Genomic DNA, 12,292 nt, shown 5'->3' on the forward strand with positions numbered 1-12,292 from the left:
TTAGCATTTTGTCATACGAAGGAAACAGGGTCAAAATAGTTATTTGTAGTCCTATACACACATATTTAAGTGAGTTTTTAGGTTATCCCAGGTCAGCAGGATGCTTTTATATATGTACTTTTCATGTAATGTACAATTCTTATATCTCTAAGGCAGAATGACCTGGAATTCCAGACAACATTCACAACTATTCTTCCAAAAGAAAGTTTCTACAACTGAAATACTCCAAAACAACTGTGGAACTACTGAGTACAAGTAGATGAGTGCAGTCATAACCGAGCTTTGCACACTTTGAGTGTATTCATGAGAATGCACATTACCTCAAGTTATGACATCCAAGCATTCTTCACAGTACACACACAATTCAAAACTATGTGTACATTAATTTCGTGCAATTGCTTTGCTGGCTATATTAGGTGAAGGTGTGGTACAGTTCTTCATATGTTACTCCTAAGAATACCACATTTTCATTGTCATCGCACTGTCTAAGATCTACTCACATCTTCACATACATTTGACCGACTAACTACACATTCAACAAGTAATTACCAACGTCACAGTAACTCAAAAGTTTGTAAGCAATAAAATGGAATCATGATCATTTCACTTCTAGCACCTTTTTTTTCTGTAACAGGAAAAGCACTTTTTTGCTTGACTGAACCTGGTTTTTTTTTTTTGTTACCGTTCCTGTAACTTAACTTGTTCCCGGTTCTACCTCATTTCTGATAGGAGCTGATTGAAGGCAGAGAGAGAGAGATTTCTCTGAAGCCACTGGTATCTCCTCATGAGCGGTGCACAAATGGAGAAACACTGGTTTGGTTTTTCTGTTTTTTTTTGGTGAATGCCAAGCACTTGCACTGGAATCCTACGATCTTTCACTGCTTCGAGGTCAACTGGAGGGGGCCACAGGGCGGTCGCCGACGCCCTGGGCTAGATCGTAAACTTTTCCCGCGACCGCGTACGCCAACTTGTCGGCTTGCTCCTGATACAGAATGATAGACCATAAGTGAACAACAGTAAAGTACTGCATGCATGTTGCAACTCACACGGTGTGTAAGGTAGTTTGAATATTTAGAATGAAATATTTTCAATGCCAAAAGAGTTGGAGACCTAAACCTGGCAGCACAACTTCTTACAAGCAAGGTAATTCGGTTTCGGCATACCAAGAACCATGTCAGACGATTCAAGTTTCACAGCCTCTATGAAGTAGATTGCACGGGTGCTGTTTGTTATTCCAAAGGTTCGTTAATCCGAAACACACAAATTCCCTATAGACCGATTCAATTTCGATGACCTATTCACCTACCGCCGCTAGCGGCGCTATAACGGTCGCCATAACTGGGGGCCAACGGGGGCTTCCAGCGAGCTAGCTACCCAGCGAGTTGCACTTGCAGCTCAGCAGCTTAGCGTACCCATCGCGCATAGTTAGCCGGGCGCGGCCGCTGCGCGGCGGCTGGCGACCGCCGGCGCCGCGCTAATATTATTGTGATTGTTTACTCACTGTGGAAAAGTCATTCAGCGGCTTTTAATGCCTTTCTTTTGGACAAATTGAGTGATTCAGACATATTGACCCAATTTGAAAGCTTCAAAGGAAGGATCAGGAAAATACATTGTGCAGTTGGTGCACAAATAACAGAAAAAATGGAAATGGAAGCTGCACGGCAGTGTGTGAAATTCAGACACAGCTGACGCATGATAAATTAAGGCAAAATTAAAGACAAGTGAAATACAACGGTATAAAAATGCACAGATTTTGAAACAAACTATGTCTACTAGATTCTCTATTGAATTAGGTTATCACAGTTTATTCGTGAAATATGTTGTTCATCTTAGAAGATAAGTTTAGATCAAAGAATTTGATAATTCACATATTTTTTTTTTTTTTAATTCATGGTGTTCTACTTGCTAAAGTTAGAATACACTTCCTGGCTATACTTTGAATATGACAAACATTTTACAGCCTACACTACAGCTAAATAAATGTTTCAAGATGCGTTAAATTCTTACCGGTATATTGTTTTCACTTCTTCAATGTTCAGCACTGAATTGACCATATAGGCCTATTCAATTTTGGCCTGGAACTCGGAATTTGACTTTTGATAAGGTGATACTTATAAATATTAAACCATGGATGGTGGCAAACATCCGTTTCATAATCATACTAAGAAAGTATCATTTAAGAATCACTTTTGTAGATCATAATTAGGCGTTAGCGTGATGTTATGCAAGGTTACTTAGACCTAAAACAGTAGAAGTTTTGGTTGTAGACATCAGGAGAAGTAGTCGTAACTAGGCATATACGGCCTAGAAATGCCTAGTAGATCTATATTCCGTTTGGTTTACTTAGTTAGGCTTACCTGAAGTTATCGACAACCGAAATTGATATAGGATGTAGGGTTCTAGAAGTCAATAGGTCTAGATCTAGTCTGGACTCTTGCCTAGATTTCTAAACAAGATCTAACTTTAGACAGATTCTACCCTGCTGGCCCGACACTCCCGAGTAAAGGCAAAAGACTGCCCTAAAAAGGTTAAGTTAACTGATAGCTTGCAATTTATTGCGCCATATCTAGCTCAAGATTCTTATTATTATTTGTATTTAATTATATCAGTTAACTTGTCAACAGCCTAGGCTTATTAGCAAGACGTCTGCCTGCGCCTAGCAATAATTCTCCCTAGCGGTTTTTATTCTCTTACACAAATGTGAATATACGGGGCTTACACGCGAGTACCCAAGTCCTCGCCAAAGAAATAGAGTCTACAAACATTCACGGATCGTACCGATATTTACCTTGAAATTCAAGTTTTGGCTACAGCCGTATGCCATCTGCCCATTTGCTCATAGTCGGTGTAAGTTGTTTAATTTTATTTATTTTTAATTAGCTAGCGAAAAAAAAAATGTAGACTCTAGTTGTCACAAAGCCAGATGCGTCGATCGCTGCCAGCGCCAGAGATAGCTAGCTGGCCGGCTGGCGCCGGGTGGTAAAAGCACTGGCTGCCGCTGGCACCCTTGCCACGCACGCAGGGCGCATGCCGACCCGGCCAGTTTGGCCCCCAGTTATGGCGTCGCCTTAAGAGGGCGCACTTCCATGAACAGTCGCTTGAATCGGTCTATACCTAGAGGTTCGTTAATCCGAAAATCAAAAAGGGTTCGTTAATCCGAACATTTGTGGCGTTATTCCGAAGGTTCGTTATTCCGAAGGTCCGTTAATCCGAAAATGAAATAGGGTTTGTTATTCCGAAGGTTCGTCGATCCGAAATGACTTATGGTCCGTAACGAACCTTCGGAATAACAAACCTTGTTTCATTTTCGGATTAACGGACCTTCGGAATAACAAAACTTATTTCATATTCGGATTTAATGAACCTTCTGAATAACAAACCTCATCACATTTTCGGATTTACGAACCTTCAGAATAACTGATCTTCGTAATAACGAACCTTCGGAATAACGAACCTTCGGACTAAAGAACCTCCAGAATAACGAACCTTCGGAATAACGAACTGTAACCAGATTGCACACCTTCATTGGATAGCCTTTCTGGGGCCCGTTTCATAGATGTGACAAGCTACTGAAATCCTTGCATCTGATTGGCTGAGAGCAAATTTGTCATAGAAATGTGGCAGTTCTCACTGATAACAAGTTTTATGAAACGGGCCCCTGGTTTCCTCCAAACTTCACTAACATGGGATCTCCACTATCTGTCAAGCCTACCAAATTTCAACATCGGAGTAGCAACTGGCTAGATACGTGATAAATCACAGGCTATTTTTTGGTTTCCTTGCATTTTTTTGAAGGCCGACTTCAACTGGAGGAATACCACTAATAAACTTTATAGCCGAGTGTAAATATTGACATGAGGCCTTTATTTGATAGAATTCAAATGTCTCAGCAAACTTGACAGTTCTTCTGTGCCTGAAACCTACATTGGTAACACAACTACAGTGAATAGCATTGACAACAAAATGCTCTGTTACTAAATCAACATACGCTACCTAGAGCAACCGATTCAGTAGTTCATAATCTGAAAATTCTGAGATTTCTTCAAAAACCTTCAGGAAACAAAGCACAGAAACACCACATCAAGAATTACTAAACATACAAAAGAAATTACGTACAACACACGGAAGCCCTTGTGTGAAAACACACATTCTTTTACTAACCCTCGTAGCTGCCTCTGCGTACACTCTGACCACATCCTCCGTACCGGATGGCCTCACAAACGACCTCGATGATTGGTAGTCGGCGATCAGGGCATTGATGGCGTCCTGCAAGCCAGCGGGACTGGTGCACTGCCTCTCAGCATCTGTGGTCTGTACGACTGTGCGGTCCTTCACCTGAATTGAGATGGGACACCAGTCAACTCTACTCTATGCCAAATATTATGTCCAGGTCCCTTATGTTACATAATGACTGAAAATTATCTACTCCTAACATGCCCAGGGCTTAGCTGTAACTTGACAAGCTCTACCACTGGCTACAGTTCATTTTATACAAACGTAACACTACTGAGGGTTAGAACGAATCACTCATATGTAAGAATGTCACAATTCTTAAATGAATCTGCGCTGGATACTGGATCAGCTTTATGTGATAAAAACTTGTGTGAAATTTTACCATTTATTTCTGGGAGCAGAAAAGAGGCCAACACGTGAGAAATCTCAAGCTGCTAAAAAGCTACCACATAGTATTGCTGTATCAAAGGATTTGTAAAACCTCCAGTTTCTACCAGGACTGACATACCAGAGCCCCAATATCATAGAAAAGTTGCCATGATAAAATACAAATAATGCATGTTAGTGGAGATGTAGCACACTCTGGGGTATTTATGAAGGTGAAACATGCACGAGGTGCGGTTAAGTGCATGTTGCAAGACACTGTGAATACCTGAGAGTGAGCTGCATCTCCAGCAACGTCATAAACTGTGCATTATTTGATTTACAAAATGGGTCCATTAACTTTTATTCATGTACTTTTATGGGTGAATACCAGTCAGCTACATGCAGAACTTGCTCAAAAGTCAAGATGTCCTAAAATATCATTCCAAACACTGAACACCAGCATAAAAGTTGTTTACAGTAAATAAGTCATTGATCGCATGCTTGTAACTGATTGAGTGCATGCTTATCAAGAATATACTCGTGTACATTGTGATGTCAGTGAGCTGGCAGTTCTCCATTTTTTGCTGCACACTTTTTGTAAACCCGTACATGTTCAAACAAGGAAATGAAGAGTGCACACTTCACTCATTACAGTGCTTCTGATTGTTACATTCTTGAACTCAGTTTATAACAACTCTTGCTGGAATAGCAAGTGTCATGGTAATGACAAGAAATCCAGCTTCCCGATTGGCTGCTGATAGGAGAAGTTGCTACTACAGCAAGAGGTGCTATCCTAACATATTTTATGAAATGGGGCCCAGGGCACAAAGAGCACTCCTTACCTTGACCTTGAGTAGTCTGTTGGGGAGATCTGTGTAGGACTTGTTCCAAGCCTCCATGTTCCATCTCCTGGCCCAGAGGACCGTCTCCACGAGGAGCATATCAGACAGAGCGTCTCCGACGGTCTGAACAACAAGAATTTGATCAAATTACAGCATATCATGAATCATATCCCATCTTTCACGACAATTCAGTCGAAATCTTGTTTTCCCTACTGACCATTTCTGTGGACTAGGTAAAATCAAAATCTCCCAGATCTTCACAACATACTGCTGAACTTCACAGAATGTACTGTTGTGTATATTTTCCACTTTTTTTTTATTTTTTTTTTAATATAAAGATATGCTATTTTGTGTGACGAAGTTAAGTTATAATTTGAAACTGCACAGGGATTCCCTACACATTTCACCCAACCCATGCCTTATCAAATGTCATCATGAAGTTCTTACAGCCTACTCTTTTAGTTTTCACCAAGAAACTTCACTTTCTTCTTCTTCTGAGCTCTCTATAAAAACAGCAGACACAATCCTTGACTTTGTTTTTAACATGATTTTACTGTAGGTCTACACAAAAGAATAATGCCCATCTTGTGAGCTGAAGGGTGCAATGAGGCAAATTAAAAGTCATCAGGGCAGATGTCAATTGGCACACATTCAAGACAATCACAAACAATGCGGCATTAGTCAATCTCCAGACCCGAAAACAATGAATACATCACACTTCTTCATGGTCTAACCCAGACACTTGTGAAAAATGATCAGTTTCCCCAGAGCACATCCCAACCAGGTGATAAATGAGGAGCCCCAGAAAGTTGAATAAAGTCTTGATGAAAGGCAGATCTACAATGTGAATAGGTGTTAATAACAAACTTACGACCAAGAGAGATAACATGAAAATAGATGTACTAATGACAGTACCTACAACTAAAGTTGAATGATCTTCTAGAGGCAAACAAGTACTACAAAAGAGTCTCAGAAGAAACTTTTCTTAGGTACGGGCAGGTCCAGGGGCCCGTTGCATAAAAGTTACAATTATGGTAACTTTGCCATCCAATGGTAACTACCATGAAATTCTTGATTTTGATTGGCTGTTGAGTAGTGTTGCCATGGTAGTTACCATTGGATGGCAAAGTTACCATAATTGTAACTTTTATGCAACGGGCCCCTGTACTTAGGACAGAAAGTTATGTCCAGGATCTGACACACCAAACTAACATGTAAATTTTATCCCCAATCCATTCTAAATGTAGCAGGGGCCACGCAAGCTCTCTAAGTATAAAGTCAGACAAACCTGGAAGATAGGATATGACGTCTGAGCATTTTTCACGAGAAAGTTAGATTTACAATCCTACTAGAAGTGCAATGCCATGCCATGATCATGTCAACTGACGTCAATAGAGTAAAATCGACCAGCCGTATAAGATTCATTGCAATTTAATCTAAATCAAGACAATTATCAAAATCTCAACTTCCACATAATAAGTTTTCAAGGAAAAAGAACAAGTGGCAATAATGTATGCAAATCAGATGCAACAACTACACTGTATGTCATGGACTCACAATTCCACATGGGTGTTTACAAAAATGATGTAAACTTATCTTTGATAATTAAAGAAATCATGCACACAGAGGTATTATGGAATCATCACAAGTGAAAAAGGAATATATACCTGATTAGTGAGGTCAACAAAGTGTCTTAGAATGGTGGCTGCCTTCCTCTGCTCATTTGACAGGCTAAAAATGAAGAAAAGGGAAGAAAAAAAAGCACAGGAAATCTTAAAATTTTGCATTCACTTTTTCTTTAACCCATGGTGACACGATATGAGTTATTATTATCCATACAGAGGATTTTTAGAGCCCAAATACAAGTGTTATTTTGTCGACGCACCTCATAACCTCCGACCCACAAAGAAAGTTTGTTGAACTGGACCAACATTTTTTGCCGAGGCGACCAATATTTAAAATATTGGACGGCAAGAGGGGGATTCCCCAAAGTTTGTATAAACTGCACCGTGATTGGTTGAGATATACGAGATGACCCGAAATATGAAGTAAAAACATCTGTGATTGATCAATCACAAATTAACTAAAATATTTTTTCTAAAATTCTGTGTTTATACAAACAAATTTCATATATTAATCAGTTAAAACTGTCTTTCATACAATTGTTCAAAATATCACTTTCATAACAGGAAATTGAATTTAGGCTTCATGAAAACAAGTTGCATTTTTTGTGCAGGCGACGATCGATCAGCTCAGCGCTACTGCTAGATACCCCACGATATACAAATACATATAGCCGGCCGCCGCTTGCATTTGCATGCATGTTATGTTATATATTAATTCGATCTTTCACCATCTACGGTGTGCACCATACACCATGTCAGGATCAAGTACAATAGGAGACCATACAGCACTCAGAAACAGAAAGGGTAAGTGAAAATATTCTTTGCTAAAATCCTCTGTAGGATAATAATGATAATATTGGATGTCCTATTTTCAGTCAATACAAGGAATTATTACCTATACGAGGTAGTTTTGCGAGGCAATTACAGTTGATATTTTACAGGGTCGAGGAGTTCAGCAGGCCGACATTAGAGCATATCACGATTACATATACAGTGGACTCCCATTATAACAAAATCCTCGGGACTGGCAGTTTTCTTTCGTTATATCGGAATTTTGTTATAACCGAATAAACAATAGAAATACATAGAGTGGATGACATTGCAGCCCAAATTTTTACTTAGTCATAACCAGAATTTTGTTATAACCGTGTTCGTTATAACGGGAGTGTTCGTTATAACGGGAGTGCAATGTAAAACAGGGAGGTGGGAAGAAAAGGAGTGGAATCTAACCTCCCTGCTTTACGTGTTAACATTCCGATCGACCACGAAGAGAAAACATTCAAGGAGGTCGCTGCGTGTCTATTACACGCACCGCAGAAGAACGCCGATAAATCAACTCATACAAGGTCGACCACTTCCAGCAGCACTACACGTCAAACAATGACTAGTCCATTTGTGCTCAATAACTGCACAGTGACCATCAGTTAGTACAACTCTCCAAATTGAAACAGAAGCAAAAATAAAGTGTAAAAGCGTTCAGATGTTGAAGTTCGCCTGTTACGACTACATATGTATCTTTGAAGTTGGAGTTAAATGATATACATTGATGAACAATTTTTCAATTATTCGACATGTTGGTGATGATCTACAGGTAGTCAAATGTGGCTTGATCTATGTCATAGTGTATAGACGTATTCACATATTTTCCTAATTTACCTAGGGGATAGGTAATAATTATGATATTGACTGGCCTTGAGGGAGATACCAGATAAATATTGCCCGCACTAAAAGAATATTGCCCTCGTCTTCGACTCAGGCAATATTCTTTCAGTTTGGGCAATATTTTCTGCTCTCTCCCCCGAGGTCAGTCAATATTATATAAATATTGGACTCGCTAAGCAAAATATTGGACTCGTCTTCGACTCGTCCAATATTTGTGCATAGCTCGTCCAATATTTCCTTGTATTAATCTCAAGGCCATCCAATATTATATAAATATGTGCTTCAATGTAGTACTGCATTATAAACCATTAACATAGTTTTAATCAGTTGTTGTTATATTTCTTTTCCCTGAACACTAAACATTAAACAATCCAGTAATGAGGCCACAGCATCGTTATTTCACTTAATTTGCATTATGCAGTTGTCAAAGAAGTTATCACTTTAACAATCCACGTTGTCTTAATGGACAAGTTCACCTTCATATTTCTGTGCTTTGAGAAAATGCATCAATATTAAAGGGGATGGCTAGTAACTGATCAGTGGGAATCAGTCGGAATGCTGGGGGATGATTGTTCCAATTCTTGTGGGATTCATTTAACCCCAAAAGGGCTGGGGGGGGGGGGGGATCCGCCCCCCCTCAACGTTTCACAGTATCATTCATTAACGCGAGAAGCCTCATCACGAGGCTTCTTGACTTTGTTTGTTCAAGTCTCGCGCAACTTTTGAGACCAAATTTGCAACATCTGCGCATACTTTTGCGAAGCCACGCCCTTTTTTGTAACGTAATGTCGCCCCAAAACAGGCACAATTTTGTGATTTTGTGTACATTTCCTATGGAAAACGGTGCTCTGTCATGAAAGTCATAAAAACCCGATTATTTTTACAATTAATCACTTTTATTGATTAAAGGGACTGTACAGTACTGGTTGAGGTAGGGATTCATGTTTTGAACATTCCTAAGTGAGATAATGAAAAGCCTCTTATGAAATATGAAAGAGCATGTAATTTTAAGAAGGATTCAACGTTTATTTGATGAAAATTGGTTTTCAAATGGCTGAGATATCCCAAAAAGTGCTAATAATAAAAGGCGACATGCCCCAACTTTACTAGCATCTCTTTGTTTCACCTTGTTTTTGGATATCTCAGCCATTTCAAAACCGATTTTCATCGAATAAACTTTTGATACCCATTAGAACTGCATGCTCTTTGACATCTCTTAGAGTGGTTTCTGAATATCTCACAAAAAGTTAAAAGCTAAATCTTCACCTCGACCAGAACTGTACACACCCTTTAATTCTATGCTAATTATGGTAGAAAAGTGGTCAGTGACAATTTCCAATAAAAAAAAGAAAAAACAAAAGTAGAAAAACAAGGAAATACATAAGAAATTCTGAAAACAGTAAAATACATAAGAATTGAAATGACTTTTGGAAGTTTTTGTGATGTACAATTGTTGAATATACTAAAACAGATTTACAATTCAAAAATTAGACTCTCAATGCTTTTAATTAGACTAAAATATGATCTTGAGCTTAAATTTCATAATTAATTATTTAAAATTAGAAATTGATCGTTTCAAAAAATCTTATGACACAATCTTGTAGATTATGACGTGTGTCTCACGCATGCAAAATTTCATCGCGATCGTACCACCGATTCACACAACAATAGATATATAATGTACTCTTAAAGGAAGGTAAACCCAAAGAGCAATGTGGATTGAGTGAAAGCAGCAACATTAGCAGAACACATCAGTGAAAGTTTGAGAAAAATCGGACAATCGATGCAAAAGTTATGAATTTTTAAAGTTTTGGTGTTGGAACTGCTGGATGAGGAGACTACAAGAGGATATGACGTATGAGTGGACAACAATACAAAGAAAGTATAAAGGATATTCAACAAAAAATCACTTTTCTGGAATTATGAAAGAGCAGTGGACCAACCGCTTTCAGAAAGCAGGGGGAATAATTGCTACCCTTAACATATGTAAATATCAAGTTGATGGAATTTGTAATTTTCATGAAATATGGATTTTTGTAGTATTTTCTTTATATTTTCTTGATATTGTAGTCCACTCATACGTCATAACCTCTAGTAGTCTCCTCATCCAGCGGTTCCAACACCAAAACTTTAAAAATTCATAACTTTTGCATCGATTGTCCGATTTTCTTCAAACTTTCACTGATGTGTTCTACTAATGTTGCTGCTTTCACTCAATCCACATTGTTCTTGGGGTTTATCTTCCCTTTAAATGAATCCCACAAGGATTGGAACAATCATCCCCCAGCATTCCCACTGATTCCCACTGATCAGTTACTGGCCATCCCCTTTAATAGAACACATAAGTGAAAGTTAAGAGGGAAATTGGGCAATCTGTTCAAAAGTTATGAAATTTTTTTGAAGTTTCAGGGCAGTCACTGCTGGATGAGAAAGCTACAAAAGCTTGTAATGTTAGATGTGTAGAACAATATTAGGAAAGTATAAGAAAATTTCTCATATTTTCACTTTTCTTGCATAATAAAAGAGCACTTGACTTGGCTCTTTTAGAAGGCAGGGGAAATAATATTAGCTTTAACATACGACAAGTCAAAGGAATGCGCACTTTCAACAAAAAAAATAAAAAATCTTGTGAAATTCTCCTTACATTTTCCTTATATCATTCTATATATGTGACAACATAAGCTGTAGTAGTCTTCTCATTCTCATCCAGCAGTGACTGTGCGGAAGCTTCAAAAATTCTTTAGAACTAAAACTTAAGAACAGATTGTCCTACTTTCCTCAAATTTTCACTGATGTGTTTACTAGTCCTGCTGCAATTAAACAATCCACATGTACAGTTAACAACAAAATTATTCATACCCCTGAGAAATTATTAGTTTGGAGCAGATTTCTTACATGTGAAGGATGGAGTGATGGTGATTACTTTTAGTTGTCCTCTACTAATTGACATTAATTCCAGTTTCACCTCATTTGCATAACAATAGAAATGTTGAGATATTTGAATTTGGGCCTTTACAGAATTATTCATAACCTTATGAAAACACTGTCATTGTCATTGATCTATATATTATTGCAACTTTGAAGAGTCCTTTTGCTTTGCCATTGGGTTTCTGCATGTCTTAAAAAGACATTGGTCCACGTTTTGTCAAGGGGGACCTCCAGTATTCCAGTAACTTAAGGTTTCAGAGTGTCCATGCCGACGTGTGATCTCTATAGCTACAATGCATAATAGATATTCATTCAATACCTTGGAAATAGTTTGTCTGCCCAAAAACATCAACAGTAATGTCCTGAGACCATTACTTGTAACTACCGTACCAGACTATTTTGTGTCTCTGCCAGAGGAGAGGCTCTTTTCTGGTTATTGTCCGTGGAATCCTGGGCAGTGAAATGCTTCAAGGAGTTTGTCTCAGTGTAAGTTGGATCTATTCCTGCCCAAGATGCACTTGGAATGTCTCTGATGTGATATTCAGGTCATTGTCACTCTTAAACAATCTCTCCATGGCAAATAAGGTGATAAATTTGATGTCCGGACACATCTTGAAGGATTCTGCTCTGTACTGA

At 38.6% G+C, this 12,292-nt stretch overlaps 1 protein-coding gene across 1 annotated transcript in view; it reads right to left on the minus strand.

The window, feature by feature from the left end:
* Positions 1-849: 849 nt before the first annotated feature.
* LOC140241680 (phosphoacetylglucosamine mutase-like) overlaps positions 850-12,292 on the minus strand; it is a 37,275-nt gene continuing 25,832 nt past the window's right edge. Inside the window, exons 14-17 of the mRNA XM_072321422.1 lie at positions 7,109-7,172; positions 5,442-5,564; positions 4,162-4,335; positions 850-982 (exon numbers count right to left, since the gene is read on the minus strand). Coding sequence (XP_072177523.1) covers positions 890-982; positions 4,162-4,335; positions 5,442-5,564; positions 7,109-7,172 — 454 coding nt within the window. The 3' untranslated portion in view covers positions 850-889. The remainder of the gene's footprint in view (positions 983-4,161; positions 4,336-5,441; positions 5,565-7,108; positions 7,173-12,292) is intronic.

The sequence above is a fragment of the Diadema setosum genome, chromosome 18 (assembly GCF_964275005.1).
Source record: "Diadema setosum chromosome 18, eeDiaSeto1, whole genome shotgun sequence".
Lineage (NCBI taxonomy): Eukaryota > Metazoa > Echinodermata > Echinoidea > Diadematoida > Diadematidae > Diadema > Diadema setosum.